The following is a 17,206-nucleotide window of genomic DNA, read 5'->3' as shown; positions in this document are numbered from 1 at the left end:
AAAAAAAGGGGAAAAAAGTAGTGCAGGAACCTTGTTCAATCCATTGGTCGTTATTTGTTTTTTATGATGAAGAAATAATTGGAGATGTCTGATATATGCCACGAGAGACAAAGTTTCACAATTACAAGGTCCAAAAAAAAAACATGCATGGATGAATTGTTTACATTTCTGATGAATTTCCATTTCGTGTAACTTATCTGAAAGGTTTTATGGCTGTTTACACATAATTTCAAGAGACAAACAGACCCGTCAGATTGTCATTCACTGAACGCTTTGTTCTGTTGAAGCAAAACTACCAAAGTCTTAAACATAACCCAGATATGCTTTATGCATGCATTATTTACCCAAGATACCCGAACAACCAAGCCTCTTGCAACTTTCGAAAAACATCTCTTCTGTGAACATTCGACTCAAACCTGTAAATGCCATAACACCTTTCTTTCACCGTTTCTCTGTTTCATCTCTGTTCTAGTGTGTAGTTCTCACATGATAAGTGTAGGCAGCACTTCTCATGCTTCCACCTCCTTAGGATGAATCACTCCTCATTTGTAAGTCGCTTTGAATAAAAGAGCCTACTAAATGATTAAAGACAAATGTCAGTGCGATAAGAGACTATTATTCAGACAGTTTATGTATTAATGGGGCTCTGCTGGAACATTAAACAGTAGGACGTAATATTTGTCAATGCATTTGCCATATGTTGTCTATAACAATAAAATAAATCAAACACACCCTTACAATAATGAACTACCTTCACGCATTCCATGAGTCTTAAGTGACATTGTGTTTTTGAGTGATTTCTCGGTATCTAATAGAACGTCGCTGGAATTCATTAGTCTGCACACCTAATTAGATTTTCTCTTTACAGACATGCAAAGGCAAATGAATGACTCCTGCTCCGTCTTGACATTTAAGTGCCTGCTTCAAATGCTGGCGTATTCCCTTTGTAGCCCACTCTACTCTTAAGGTCACTTTGTAGAACAGTCCCGTCGAGGGAATACTGTGCACAGAGCATGTGAACAGCCTGCCTTTTAGCCTCAGTCTATTGGGATTAGCCACCGTCTGCATATCCCATTGCAGTATTATGTGCACGAGACTATTTTACTGTAAGCGTATTGGCCTGCTATGAATAAGAAAGTTTAGTTAGAGATTCACGGCTGGGCTTCTAGTTATGTTTCTGTTGTTTGAATACACATTCGTTCAATTTATTCGCAATAGCTGAATATGCTGAATTAAAAACCAGTGAATTTAGAGTTGAATTTGGCTGCTGATAGAGACAGAGGGAGCGGGAGATGAAAGAACCAGAGCCCTAAAAACAGGAGGCGTTGTCACCTCTGTTACCTTGACAACCTGCTTCAGACTCTGATATACAGTTTATGTCTGTGCTTAAGACTTATTTATAATTATGCCATATTTATGATGTGTACTGTATGTTTGTTCATACAGTATATTAAAGAAGTTTGAAGAGAATCAGAAATATGTGAGTCAGGTTGCAAATGGCTTACTAAATAATGCTTTAATTAATATGTAAACAGGGTTATAGAATTTATAATTAGCTTACTATAATTTGTTACATTTATATAGTGCTTTTCTGGGCACTCAAAGCGCTTTATATGAAAGGGGGGAATCTCCTCAACCACCACCAACGTGCAGCATCCACCTGGATGATCAGCCATATTGCACCAGAACGCCCACCACACACCAGCTTATTGGTGGAGAGGAGACAGAGTGATGAAGCCAATCAGTATATGGGATGATTAGGAGGCCATGATGGTCAGAGGCCAATGGGTGAATTTGGCCAGGATGCTGGGGTTACACCCCTACTCTTTATCGAAGCACATCCTGGTATTTTTAAAGACCACAGAGAGTCAGGACCTCGGTTTAACTTCTCATTCGAAGGATGGATAATACCATAAAAACAATAGAAGTCATTGGGGTTACACTTTATTTTAAGGCAATGTTGTTACAGTGTACTTAAATAAGTACTGAGTAATATTAATTAACTGCATGTACTTACTGTAGGGTTTGATTTACGATTACTTGCTTGTAATTTATGGTTATTATCATAGTAAGTACATGCAAAATAAAGTTTTACTGTCAATGGAAAATGCCCAGACGTGTGTGTGTGTGTGTGTGTTTGTGTGTGTGTGTACCCAGTATTCCCTATTCCCCAAATGTCCCCACAAGCATAGATTACCAGTCATTTTTTTTACATTTGTTTGGTCCCCATGAGGAAACAAGCTTATAAATCATATTGAATAATACCATAAAAACAATAGAAGTCATTGGGGTTACACTTTATTTTAAGGCGATGTTGTTACAGTGTACTTAAATAAGTACTGAGTAATATTAATTAACTGCATGTACTTACTGTAGGGTTTGATTTACGATTACTTGCTTGTAATTTATGGTTATTATCATAGTAAGTACATGCAAAATAAAGTTTTACTGTCAATGGAAAATGCCCAGACGTGTGTGTGTGTGTGTGTGTGTGTGTGTGTGTACCCAGTATTCCCTACATTGAGGACCAAATGTCCCCACAAGCATAGAATACCAGTCTTTTTTTTTTTTACATTTGTTTGGTCCCCATGAGGAAACAAGCTTATAAATCATATTGAATGAAGTGTTTTGAAAATCTAAAAATGCCTGAAGTTTTGTGTGAGGGCTAGGTTTAGGGTAAGGAGATACAGTTTGTACAGCATAAAAACCATTATGCCTATGAAATGTCCCCATAATGATAGGAATAACTGTGTGTGTGTGTGTGTGTGTGTGTACCCAGTATTCCCTATTCCCCAAACGTCCCCACAAGCATAGATTACCAGTCATTTTTTTTACATTTGTTTGGTCCCCATGAGGAAACAAGCTTATAAATCATATTGAATGAAGTGTTTTGAAAATCTAAAAATGCCTGAAGTTTTGTGTGAGGGCTAGGTTTAGGGTAAGGAGATACAGTTTGTACAGCATAAAAACCATTATGCCTATGAAATGTCCCCATAATGATAGGAATAACTGTGTGTGTTTGTGTGTGTTTGTGTGTGTGTGTGTGTGTGTGTGTGTGTGTATGAGCCAAAATCCAATGGCTTCATTCATATTATAAGCCAGTAGCTCAGTCAGGAGTATTTGATGGCTTAATTTAAAAAAGAATCAAATGCCAAAATCTTAATTAACTTCTCAGTTCCATGCATACCATGCAGGCTTAATTAAATAGCTTTTAGAAATTGAATTTTTTTATATATATATTTATATTATTACATCGCCTGTGGAACACTGTTGGATGATTCATAATTATTGCACGAATGTGTATTACTTGCCCTTTCAAAGTGTAAAGTCTTAGGAATAAAGGTCAATAAGGCTAAGGTCAATAGAAAAAGTGATGCTAGAAGATTAAAATAACTATTTATTAAATAAAACTGAAGGGAACATTTATTGATTTTTTTATAACCAGACTGGTCCGTAATCCAACATGACAGTAGAGGTGGTCTTGTCTTTTATCAGTATTGATTGAAATGTTTTCTTATGTCTCCACAGTGTCTTGTCAGAATTACGAAATTATGGTCCTGGAAAGGAGTGTATGATCACCTGATATAAACCAACACCAACCAGAGGAGGCGGAACAATGCCAGACTCCGCCTTCTCTCCACCCGTTCCACCAGTCACCGCTCTGAACTGTTCCTTGGACGTATCGAATTGCTCTTTCGCTAACCTCTCCACAGTCGCATATGGCGATGAGTGCTATGGCAGCCACTCTTTGTTTGTTGTAATGGCGGTTGCCTACAGTGCTGTGGTACTGTTGGGTGTCGTTGGCAATCTGGCTCTCATCCTTGTCATCACACGGCAACGGGAACTTCACAACGTCACAAATGTCCTAATCGCAAACCTCTCTGTTTCGGACCTGCTGATGTCCCTAGTGTGTCTGCCGTTCACCTTCATCTACACCTTCATGGACCACTGGGTGTTCGGGGCGGTCATGTGCAAACTCAACAGCCTGGTCCAGTGCTGCTCCGTCTCGGTGTCCATCTTCTCCTTGGTTCTGATCGCCATTGAGAGGCACCAGCTCATCCTACACCCTCGCGGATGGAGGCCCAGCCTGAACCACGCCTGCCTGGGCATCAGCCTCACCTGGGCCCTGGCCGCCCTCACTGCTACACCCTTTCTGTTGTTCTCCAGGGTGACAGACGCCCCACTGAAGCAGCTGCCCTCTGTGTTTCAGGAGCAGTACAGGGGAAAGGTGGTGTGTGTGGAAGAGTGGCCCTCCAGAGAAATCAAGCTCACCTACACCACTGGCATGCTGGTGCTGCAGTACATCACTCCTCTCACCTTCATCTTCATCTGTTACCTGAAGGTAAGACCAGAGAGACGAGTAAGAAAAGATGGTGACATACCCTTATTGTAGTATACTATTTGAGTTTTTCTGCTTCAAAATTTCATTTTTAATTCAAGGCGTTTCTTGCCATTTCTTTGTAATTGCTTGTGAAGTTTCTATGCCATTTTTTTATATGAATCTATAAGTCATGCATGAGTCATGTATATGTACTGTGCATATATATATATATATATATATATATATATATATATTAGTACCATTCAAAAGTTTGAGGTCATTTTTTTTAGGAAATTAATACTTGTATTCAGCAGCGATGCATTGAATTGTTCAAAAGTGACAATAAAGACTTTTACGTTGTTGAAAAAATCTAATGTTAAATAAATGCTGTTTGTTTGATTTTTCTGTACATCAAAGAATCCTGAAAATAATGTGTTATGGTTTTCACAAAAATATTAATTAGCACAACTGTTTTCAACATTGATGATAATAAAAAAATAATAATAAAGTTAATTAAAAATCAGCATATTAGAATGATTTCTGAAGGATCTTGTGACACTGAAGACTGGAGGAATGATGCTGAAAATCCAGCTTTAATCACAGGAATAAACTACATGAAAATAGAAAACGGTTATTCTAAATGGTAAAAATATTTAATAATATTACTGTTTTTACTGTATTTTTAAATAAATGTAGCCTTGGTTAGCAAAAGAGACTTTTTTTTTCAAACTAAATAAATAAATACAATTTAAAAATTCTCACCAACCCCAAACTTTTGAACGGTAATGTCTTGTCTGTCTGTCTATATATATATATACACAGAGAGAGAGATTTATACAGAGAATATTTCTGTAGTATTCCAAACTTATGCTAATTGCCAATCATCATTGACGATAATTGTCCTGACACAAAGACATATACAGAACATTTAGTAGTTGATTTTAATACAAGTTTTGACCTTGTGCTGAAGTGGTTATTCACTGTTCTAATTCACTAATCAGATATGCCACCTATGACGCATATACTGGACATCAGCATCATCAGACGTCACTGAGTGTCTCTTAACCAAATGTCATGATGTAGAACTCTAGACATCATCATCGGAATCATAGGCAACATATTGGTCTATGGAAAATATTAATGTTACATTTATTTAAAAACCTTTCTATTTTGTTCTCCTCTGAAAATAAAAATACTGGTTTAGTGTGTCACATAGGTGAGCAATGACAGAATTTTCATTTTGAGGTGAACTATTCCTTTAAGTAAAGTCTCTATTTTGTTCTCCATTTAATCTCATTGCTGTCTAAGCAAATGGAGAAGTCTCGTGCCTTTTTTCTTTTGGGTTCAGTTTAGAATAATAACTGAGAAGTTTCCCTTCAAGGTTTTTCCTAAAACACTTAACAGACCTTAATACAGTTTCCTATGACACTGAATAATGTATCGTTTTTTTGGGGCGGTACATTGGGGAATGCTTGTTTCTCTCAGTCCCTTTAAAGACCGAAGGCTGTGGAGAGCCCAGTGTATTCCTCTTTCTCATGTTAGTCTGAACAGAACAGAACAGAACAAATCCCTCCTACATCCTCCTCACTGGTGTATCACAGCCTAGTACACGTCTCTTGAGAAAGACTAGGATATTCAAACAGACGTACTGTACATGTTTGGTGCTCTTTTCTCATTCCTGGGGAGTTCAGCTTATGTCTGACCAGTGAGGTTAGGGGTGAGTGAGACGTCACGGAGAGCTTTACAGTTTGACATTTATACAGGCTTATCTAAGTGTGTCTGCTACTTATTTGTAAATGTTAAGCTGGCATACTTGATAGATTTCAATTTAATAGTCAGTGGTAATCCGGCAGAAGAGGCTCAGACTCCTTAAAAATGTAGTCTAAACAAGTAAAGTGATAAACAAACTGTTTTTTATCAATTTCTTATTAATGTGCATAATTCAGATGCATATAATGTGAAAAAATTATAAAAAATTATATTGTCATTATACTAAAGCTAATTATGAAAATATTATCTGGAAAAATATTTATTTTGTTTTATTGTCTGTTTTCTATTATTATAGTAATACTACATGTATTATGCTTTAAAATATTTAAAATAGTTTAAACATTATGCATCAGGACTGTCAATACAATAAAATATACGATTTCCAAAAGCAGAATTAAATCAAGTTTGGTAAATGTGTTAAATAATTTTGGTTTAAGGATATTTAATTGATATCTTAAGTTCATCTTGACAGCCCAAAAATACATTTTGTAATTCTAATTTTCCAACTCCCAAGCATCCCCTTGCACGGTAAATTTCCAGCATGGTAAATGATGCGTTAAACATTCCAGTAACAAGACACTTTATACACTGAAAAAAATGTTTCAATCATCCAATTAAAAAAATGTAGGGTAATGATTCACATCTATATTTAGGTATAAATATAGCCCTAAGGGCAAGTTATTTATTTTTCATTGGCTCAAGTTAAAAATTATAGATGTGAATCATTACCCTACATTTTTTTAATTGGACGAATGAAACATTTTTTTCAGTGTAAAGCCTTAAGCAAAGAAAGCAAAATAGTCAGTCAGTGTTTGACCTAGTGACTGCTGATGCGAATGGCTGACTTGAGATTGAACTCAACATGAGATTCTGTAAGTCTGACTTTATACTCATTTGTAGTCTGTTTGCTGTGGATACTTTCAGTTAAAGCTTTATTATTAGATCATATTTAGAAGGATATTTTAGGAAATAATGGACGTGTGTGTTCATCTAGAATGATTATACTTTATGTAAAGATGACGAGTGGAGGCTGGTCCTAAAAGTCAACTAAAATAAAAACTGACCTATATACCATGCACATTTATGATCTTGTTGTAAACGATTCATTAGCGCATATTAATAAAAAAATGATGGTTGTCTTAAAGGGGTCATATGATGCGATTTCAATTTTTCCTTTCTCTTTGGAGTGTTACAAGCTCTTGGTGCATAAAGAAGATCTGTAAAGTTGCAAAGACTAAAGTCTCAAATCCAAAGAGATATTCTTTATAAAAGTTAAGAGTCAACCACGCGTACCTAAAACGGTTCGTTCTAACACGCCCCCACATGTCTACCTCACTATGTGGGAAGATTTGCATAACGCCGCCCAAATGTTCACGCAAAGAAAGAAGGCGTAACTTTTATTCTCGCTGTAGTTTTGTTGCTGCCGTCATGTCGTGAAGGCGCTGTGTGTTTCGCTGTGAAAGCGAAACTACTTTGGTTGGTCTTCCAAAAGAGGACGATATCTGCTTCGTCATGCTTAGAGCTGATCCGTGCTGGTTGCTGAGGAAATACATCAACTTAGCGCTGTGGATCGCCGGATCGGCTTTCACCGTCGACGAAGCGGAGTCCAGCCCGGGGTCGTCACATGTGGTTGCCGCAAGCCCGCCGGACGCTCCTTCGTCAAATTCGCCGGCCGCGCCGTTCTCAAGCCTGCCGCCTCTGCTCACTCAAGGCCTCCAGCCTCTGCTCACTCAAGGACTTTCGTTGTGAAAGCGAAACTACTTTGTTTGGTCTTCCAAAAGAGGACACGACTAGAAATCAGTGGTTAAGTTGTATTTACAACACTGTTCCAGAACACTTCAACCCAAATATTCAGATGTGAGCAATGCATTTTATGGAGGACTATTTTCAGTCATTTTGGGCAGTGTAGAGTAACACTTGTTGTTTGGCATTTCTCCGATCACAAATGCAGACATGGTTTGATGTTTATGTGGTGCGATGCGATGCAACGCAATGCGTAAAAAGACAGTTTAAGTCATTATAATCAGTAATGATGTCCCCACTGGATGCAACAAATGCCTCGTTTATAATTGGTTTTATTGGTTTTGTCTGGTCGTGCTGGGACACAGCATCACAGTATGGTAAGGGGCGTAACATTTCCGTCACACGCTTGAGGTATTCGGCCAATCACAACGCACTGGATAGCTGGCCAATCAGAGCACACCTCGCTTTTCAGACCGATGAGCTGTTGTTTCAGAAAGGCGGGGCATAGAGGAGAAACAATAATGTACAGTATGTGGAAAGTAATGTGTTTTTTTAACCTTAAACCGCATAAACACATTTCATTACACCAAATACACAAAATAATGTTCTTTTTAGCAACATCATATGACCCCTTTAAATCAAAATGAACTCACTGATGTCACTTTGGCTATGTCAGTTTTGGATAATGTTAACCATTGTTTAAAAAGGTGGCCAGCCAACGCCAGCATTTTTGATAGTTTTCATAAAAATGATGGCCCTCAGAATATTCTGTTGCATGAATATCCTTTGCTTTAAAAAAAAAAAAGGTTTTATTCTAACTTCATGCATTTTTTTTAAATCAACATTTGAATGTGGGTAAGCTTCATTAAAAAACCTTTGAACAAATATTTGATAAAATCACGTTTTTGTCAAAAGTCTACATCTGGATCAGTTTCAGATTGATGATCAAAACATAGATGGAGTAGATCGCTTCATCAACACCCCCAAAGCTTCACAGTTCTAAACCACTTCGTGAGTCGACATTTCATTCAGTAACGTTTGGCAGTGTTGATTTATATGCTGTTGATGGTCGTGTTATTCTACATATGCATCTGCTTACATACATGATTCTGCTTCTTCTTCGCTGCTTCACTGTGTTTTGATCCAGACATTCAGTACTCTTTCTGAAGATTGCAATAGCACCTCTTACTATATAACAGTGAAAACACAGAAAGCTGGAAAATTCCATCAAATGTTGGAGAAAGATTTAAAGGTATATTTCCCCCAAAAATGAAAATTACCCCATGATTTACTCCCTCTCAAGCCAGCCTAGGTGTATATGACTTTCCTCTTGCAGACGAATACAATCAAACTTATATAAAAAAATGTCCTGGCTCTTCCAAGGTTTATAACGATGACGTTGGATGTAAGCGTAGCGTAAGCTGCAGTGAGAAAGAAGTCATATACACCTAGGATGGCTTGAGGGTCCGTGTACTTTTGCGTCAATTCCTTTTTCCTTTTTTAACCAAGACAAACAAAAGGAATAAAAGAACGGTTGTTGTAGTTTTAAATGCTATGTTGAAAAACAAAACTGAAATCAGAACCGTATGCTGCGCGAAAAAAGTAAAATATTAGCTTCTTTTCAGATCGTTGTTTAAGACATTTGCACATTTAATACACATTTTCAAAATGCACAAATTAATATAGAAAAAAAATTGATTTTACGCATTTGTATTTGGCCAGATTAGAAGTAGTGCTTCTCCACATTGTTTAGAAATGGTCTGGTTTAGGGTAAATATATAAAGATAATATAGAAATATATAAAACTGTTATTTCTTCAGATACATGCAGAATCAAATCACTGAGGATGCTTCTGAAATCACTGAGGGTGCTGTAGCCTTAATGCGTCATATTTTTGTGCTGTCCATTGTTGTGGTCATTACTATCATTGCAGTTTCGAGAGTTCAATGCCGCATTTATATGCGAATGTCAGTCCCGAAACTTTGCGTGTAAGCGGCCACATGGTCCTCTTAGCAGCATGAAGAACAAAACAAAAAAATAACTTTTTCTTGTCAAATATCCAGTTTTACTCTGAAGTGCTGTTCATTACGGAAGTATAATGGCAATTTTTGTTGACTTTTTAGGACTAGAGTCACGTCACAGATACAAAACTAGCAGTCTCAGAAATACCATCAAAAACACACACACAAACAAACAAAAAGGCATGTCTTTTCCACTCTGCTGAATTGTCTATAGATTATTGCTGAGGTCTTTTGTCCTACAATCAAGTGGCTTTGGACATAGCTCAGTGTATGTTCTGACTGAACATGACCAGCAGCCAACATGACCTGCCACATCAACTCACTGCCAACACAAACCCAGTACTGCTGCTGGTTTTGAAAGAGAAGAGAAAGAGGGTGGGATTGGTCAGAGAATGGCAGAATAAATGAGTACGAGGGAGATAGAAGATGAGAAGAAAGAGTCTGTGCAAAAATTGATCATTTCAAAATTCAAAGGCCTCCAAGATCACAAGAATGAGTCATAATCGCTCCTCCGCAAAGGGTACAAAAATAGTCATATTCAAGAAACAGAGAGATATGCTGCGATACAAAGGATTCGAAACTTTATGATGTGTAAAGAACAGTGTAAATGGAAAGGAAGATTCATGTGCAAGCTCCCGTTTCCCAGTAATGGGTTTAATATGGAGATTATTATGCTGTAAAAATTCAAATGCGTGTGTGGGGTGACAGAATGAGCATTCTGCAATCACTATGATGATGGCTCGCTCTTCAGATTGTCAAGTTCTGTTGAGCGTTTGTTGGTGTTCAAGTCAAATGACTGAGTTTTTGTCAAGGATGCTTGTCACTTTTACACCCAATTAAGCATGGGCGGTTAGAAATGGAGCAGCACGTACACCCACATGCACACATATCCATATTTGTCTCATTCTTTCTCTTCCTCACTCTTTTTTCCTGTCTCTGCTGGCCTCATTTAAAAAAAAAAAAAAAGGTGTTTTTTTGTGGTTTGGACCAAATTGCAGCACAGAAAATCAAAAGCACTTTCACACACTTGCTAGTCTGTTTAATTTGTTCAACAGTGGACACATGCATTTCTGACATGTTTTATTAGAGCCATGAAAACATACATCTGAAATTATGTATTTTGCTTGATAATACTCTGTGGTGGAAATGATGGTGATGTAAATCACATTTTGGTGTCTAATTTCATAGCTAGCTTTTCCTGAATACACATAATTAATATTTTCACACTTTTTGCATAATTTGCTAGTTAGCTTGAAATGAACCGTAATATATTCACCTCGATATTTACCTTGATTTTTCATGTTTTTGTCATGTCTCATAATTCATCATCCACTTTCATCTCCTTGGTAAACAAAGTTGAAAGTTGAAAGATGTGGTAAAATTAAAAATTTAAACTAATTGATATAACAAAAAGACAAAGCTGAAGTTGAACTGTAATAATGGTAAATATGGTGTGTTTAGATTTTCACATTATTTAAATCAAACTTATTTTACATCATATTTAATTCCCATTCAAATGTTTCAATATATTTCAAAATATATATTTTAAATTATATAAAAAAATAATAATATATTTATATATATATATATATATATATATATACACATCATTGAGCTTCACTGTTTACAACATAGATTTGGCATACATTTAAAATATATTTTGGTCACAAAATATTCTTTTTTTTTTTTTTTGCTGTATGGAAAAATTCAACACAATATTTGAAAGCAGAAAATGTGCTGTTCGCTGACAGCGCTGTTAGTAGATTTTGATTTATTTTGTAACAGGCGATCTCAAAATAACCATGTACCAGCCATTTAATGGCCCTGGCTAATATTTCGGTCAATCACTACCACGGAAGCATTTATATTCAGTTGGATCCTTAGGTGCTACTGTCATCCAACCATCCCACGGTCCAATACTTCAGAATGTGATGCCAACAAAGATTCTGGCTGTCCGGTCAGGGTAGCAACTGTGGGATTGCATCAGATCAGTCTCTCTCTCTGTATAGCCAACGACTTTATGAGTCCTAATGACTGAGGGACTTTTTTTTTTTCAGCTGTCAGTAAAATTGACCTAGAATCACATTTAATCAGCCCACTAAACAAAGCCAGCTCTCCATGGAAATAATTCGGATATGGAGACAAACCTACAAATTACATACCACACTGTATACAAATTCACTCTTTCAGTCTGGTTAATGCTGGCTTTCAAATGTGAGCTGAAGTTAATAATAAGTTATGAACACATGCATCTCAGTCTGTGTATTCATTCTCTCTCTCTGCCTCTGGGGTTTGTGTCATGCAGTTGTTTCAGGTCACAGGACTCTGTGCCACGGCTGCCATTCATCAAATAAAGAGAGAATGAAAATCAGAGCAAAGGAGAGCTAGAAATAAAGAGTCTGGAGTCAGTTGTGCTTGGAAGACTCTGATCTGTTTAATGATTAATTCATTCATCTTGTCGTGCTAATAAGGCAAGCGTATGCACATGCACGGGGCGGAGCTCGTACAGACGTTCTGTTCTAGTGGACAGACAAGGCTTTTGACAACAGCACAGCTCTGTCCCATAGCTATAAACTCACAACTAACCATTAATGCCACTGCGCAAATTATTACATTATTTTTTGTTTCTATAGAACATTTTGAGGGATATGTTGAAATGTGGTTGATCTAAGTTGCGTTTTGGAGCCGAATGTATTGTAAAGATTAACATTTCATGGTATGTTTAATATGATATGTATTTCTGTTGTATCAGTGATCTATAATGAGCTTAACAAAAACTGCTTGGTTTTACTTTGCGCTTACTGGAACATTTGAAAAGTTCTGTAACAATGTGAATATATCAGTGTTATTTTAGTATTATTAACTAGATACTATTATATATTAATATATGAAATGAGCTTTTATTTTTTATATTTAATGCATTTTATATATTAAATGATTAAAGTATTTTATTACATTAAAAATACATTTAATAAATATTTCTAATGCATTTATTTAATTTATTTATTTATTTCAGTTAATTTACTATATAGTACTTCAACTTAAATCTGTTTATTCCAGTTAGTTTCCAAGGCAACATTAATAATTTTATTTTTTTATTATTATTTATAAGTTGATTTTTTAAAATTTAAATATTTTATTTTATTTTATTTCAGCTTAATTCAAATCAAAGAAAATGTGTTTATTTTTTAAATAGCTTTAGGTTTAGTTAACAATAACAACACTGAAATAAATAAAGAAAGAAAGAAACAGTGTATGTAACAAGCAAACAACAATGTAGCACAGGGCCCATGGATGCTCAAAAACATCTGGCATGATACATTGATAAATATATAAATACAATATATAAATACAATTAAATATATTTGTTACATTTGAATGTTGCTTGAAAAAAAAAATTTGTTAGGGTTAGGGTTAGTTTTGAATGGTTGTCATTTGAGAAAGATGCTCTTTATAAAGCCAGATATAATTCCAATATCTACCAGTAGGAGCTAAAAAGTCCATGTAAACCAGCAATACCTTGACCTCTACCTCCCAGTGTCTCTTTCTTTTTACCTGTCTTCTGTTTGTTGTTAGAGTGGAATAAGAGAAATCTTCATGCATTCGCCTTGATTTGTTTTTGGCAAGTTCAGTGCTTACTGAGGCACTTTAACATTCAGTGACAACACAGTGATGCTGTAACACCATTATTTAGCTTGCAACATTGTGTTTGTGGCCCTTAAAGAGGGTTCTGTTTGTATTCCCTCTGTCGGTTTGTGTTGACTCAATAATATAAAAGACACAGAGCCTGAAAACACAAACACACAAAGATCATCGCCTGAAATGTCAGAGCAGCTTTCCCCCCACTGTGCTCTTAATGATGGTGTGCCCTCAGGTCAGCTATAGTCATGAGCTTCGGCGAGCGTGTTATAAGGTGGTGTACTGTGCATCTTGGTGGAGGGTGTTGATTTTAGACTGCAAATCTAAAACTAAAACTATTGTTTTACTCTTGTCGAAGACCTAGACATTCAGTTATAAACTATGCAAATTCATCAAAAAAATATTCATTCGTACATGTTTAAAACTATGATACTTTAAACAGAAAGTGAAATAAACAAACCATTTCAATAAATGATTTCATGTTCATGAACTTTTTTAACCATAATTAAAAACAAAAAAACAATTGTGTATATTTGTACACAGGAATGTGTCAGTTAGTCAATGATAGTTTATTATTTGGAGTAGTGTTTTATTCTTCTATTTTATTGTTATGATTTTTTGTGTTATGTTGTAGCGCCTTGAGTGTAAGAAAGGCTCACTATAAATTAAATGTATTATTATTATTATTAATCAGTGTACGTCTGCACTGATGCATAATGTGATTGAACGAACTGATGCTTTGCTATTTCTAATTTGGTAATGATATTAATTAATTATGTTTAATTGAATATTGCATCTGTTATGTGTGAGGTACTATTGCTTATTTACAGATTTTGTTATTTATTTTGTATTAAATTGTATACATTTTTCATTTTAAGATTTCTTTCTTTTTTCATAATTAAACAAATGTTGCTAAAGTTTCAGTTTACTATCATTTGAAATTGTAGTAGCAAAAATGATTTATGATACAGTGATTGCAGGATTTGACATTGGATGAATTATGAAAATAATTTTCTAAATGTCCACAGGGCCAAAAGCGTTCATTATTAAAGAAACACCCTTATATAAAATATGAATTAATGATTGTTCCCAAACCTGTCCCCTTCCAGTCAGATCTACACTTTTTTTCAGTTTTTTGTTTTGCAATTAGTTTTTTTTAATGTCCTGCAGAGTTTAGCTCCATAATATTTAAGCCTTAATTGTATTTATTTATTTATTTATTTATTATGAGCTACCTAATCCACATTATATACAAACAAACAAATAGGAATGTGTCAGTAGTTTAATGCAGTTGCAACTGAACAAAAAGTTGCTTTGCTATTTCTACTTTGGTAATGATAATAATTACCTCTACTTGAATATTACATGTGTTATGTGTGAGGTACTTTTGCTTATTGACCGGTTTATAGTATATTTCATAATTAAAAAATGCTTTGTCAATGTAATTTTTTTTTCAGTTACTGTGGCCAGTGAGGTTTTCATTTTTAGACTACCATTTGAAATTGTAGCAGTAAATATAATTTATGATACAGTGATTAGACATTGAATAAATTATATGATAATTTTGTAAATGTCCACAGAAGAAACACTCTAATGTGAGATATGAATTAATAATTGTTTCTCTGTCCCCCTCGTCTCTTCCACTCAGATCTACACTCGTCTGCAGCGGCGTAATAACATGATGGACAGAATACGGGAAAACAAATACCGTAGCAGTGAGACTAAACGGATAAACATCATGCTCTTTTCCATCGTCGTGGCATTTGCGGTTTGCTGGCTCCCGTTGAACGTCTTTAACGCCGTCATCGACTGGAACCATGAAGTGGCTATGAACTGTACCCACAATCTCCTGTTCTCGCTGTGTCACTTGACTGCGATGTGCTCGGTCTGCATAAACCCGGTGTTCTACGGCTTCCTAAACCACAACTTCCAGCGGGACCTCCGGGCTTTCCGACTCTGCAAGATTGTGTCAGTACGGGAAAATGAATATGACATGGTTGCCATGTCCACTGTTCACACGGACGTGTCCAAGATGTCACTGAAAAATAGTAGCATAGATTTCTAGTAAGTGACACTCGTGTCTGTTCTGAAAAAATGCACTTAAGAAAACATCTCTTTAGATTTAGATCTAAAAGAAAAGTGTGCATTTACAGTAAAAGTGATTGTTAGTGAACATAACGATTGATGTCATGACTTATGCTTCAAGAAAGCAGCTAATTTCAAGCTCTGTATTATAGTATAATTGTAACATTGTACATTCAAAATGAAGCGAGGATGCTGAATAGCTTTTTCCCAATGTCCCGCATCAGTGAGGTCTCATTGGGGCCAAGTGAAAGTCTGAAGACATTGTACACAAATCGTATGACGTTCAGACGAGTGGACTGAGCTTTGATCACTAAGATGAAATCTTCCCACTGCGTGTTTGACTTGGAGTGAAGTCAATGAAAATGAATGCAAAGATGGATTTACAGTAAATAATGAATGTCAGATGTGACTTTTAAGAGAGACACCAAACTATTTCTGACCTGGAATAATTAATTGTTTTGGCTTCTGAGTGTTGGAACTGAAACAAAATTGATTATATCTAAATTTATTACTAAATTGAGTTATACCTTGACAAAGCAAGCCTGCAGAAAAGACGGGTTTTTTTTTAGGCTTTCACACAGACAGCAATTTGCAGCAACAAATTGACCTGACATTGTTCATTTTCATAGAGACTTGGCAATTTCTGACATCACGAGTGACAGCGACTGTTGGCAAAGTGACAAAGCTGAGCAGAGCGCCACGGCGACCTCCAGCCATTTAAATGCTATCAGTGTGAACAAGGTTAGGTTAGGTTAGGTTAGGTTAGGTTACTTTATTCATACCCGCAGGTAAATTTGTCTTGCAGTAAAATGACAGTGACATCCATCCATAACACAAATTCAAAAAACACATTTAAAAATATAACACAACAGATAACAAAAATATGATACAAGATACATGATATAAATTCTTCAAGACTCCCCCATCCTACAGCTTATTTAACACCGTTAAAACAGCGGGAACAAAGCTGTTTTTATATCACTTTGTTTTACACCTTGGGATTAAAAACCTCCGCCCAGAGGGAAGAAGCTGAAACTCACTGTGCAGAGGGTGGGAGTCATCATTTAAAATAGAAGTAGACATTCGTTGCAACTGTCTGGTATACAACGATGTTGGATCCAACTGTGACTCACCCACCAATCGACTAGACCATTTAACTATCTGGTTTAAAGAATTTCTTGCTTTTAAAGATGTTTGACCAAACCATACGACCAGAGAAAAAGACAAAACTGATTCAATAAAAACACGATAAAACATGATCATTAACGTTCGGTCAATATGAAAGTGTGATAATTTCCTCAAACAATACAAGTGCTGGTGACCTTTTCTACACACAGCTGCACAATTAGCTTCAAATTTTAATTTATCATCAATAATAGTCCCAAGGTATTTATAAGATTGCACGTACTCAATAGTCTGGCCTTTTATTAGAGTAGCTTTGTTCATGCGAGTCTTCCTCCTAAAATCAATAAGCATATCTTTAGTCTTTGATATATTAAACTGGAGGTAGGATTTCTCACACCAGTGAACAAAGTCATCGACAACTGGGCCGTGGCTGATCTCATCCTCCTGAAGCAGACTAACAATAACGGAACCATCTGCATATTTTATTATGGTTCTATTGTCA

At 36.0% G+C, this 17,206-nt stretch overlaps 1 protein-coding gene across 1 annotated transcript in view; it reads left to right on the top strand.

Annotated features, from left to right (window-relative positions):
• The window catches only part of LOC107591578 (neuropeptide Y receptor type 1-like), a 21,524-nt gene extending 5,965 nt beyond the window's left edge, over positions 1–15,559 (top strand). The window contains exons 2-3 of the mRNA XM_016280771.1: positions 3,529–4,342; positions 15,143–15,559. Coding sequence (XP_016136257.1) covers positions 3,617–4,342; positions 15,143–15,559 — 1,143 coding nt within the window. The 5' untranslated portion in view covers positions 3,529–3,616. The remainder of the gene's footprint in view (positions 1–3,528; positions 4,343–15,142) is intronic.
• The last annotated feature ends 1,647 nt before the right edge of the window (positions 15,560–17,206 follow it).

This window comes from Sinocyclocheilus grahami, unplaced genomic scaffold (assembly GCF_001515645.1).
Source record: "Sinocyclocheilus grahami isolate Dianchi unplaced genomic scaffold, SAMN03320097.WGS_v1.1 scaffold143.1, whole genome shotgun sequence".
Classification (NCBI taxonomy): Eukaryota; Metazoa; Chordata; class Actinopteri; order Cypriniformes; family Cyprinidae; genus Sinocyclocheilus; species Sinocyclocheilus grahami.
The sequence above is the reverse complement of the archived record's forward strand: the minus strand, read 5'-3'. Positions and strand labels throughout refer to the sequence as shown.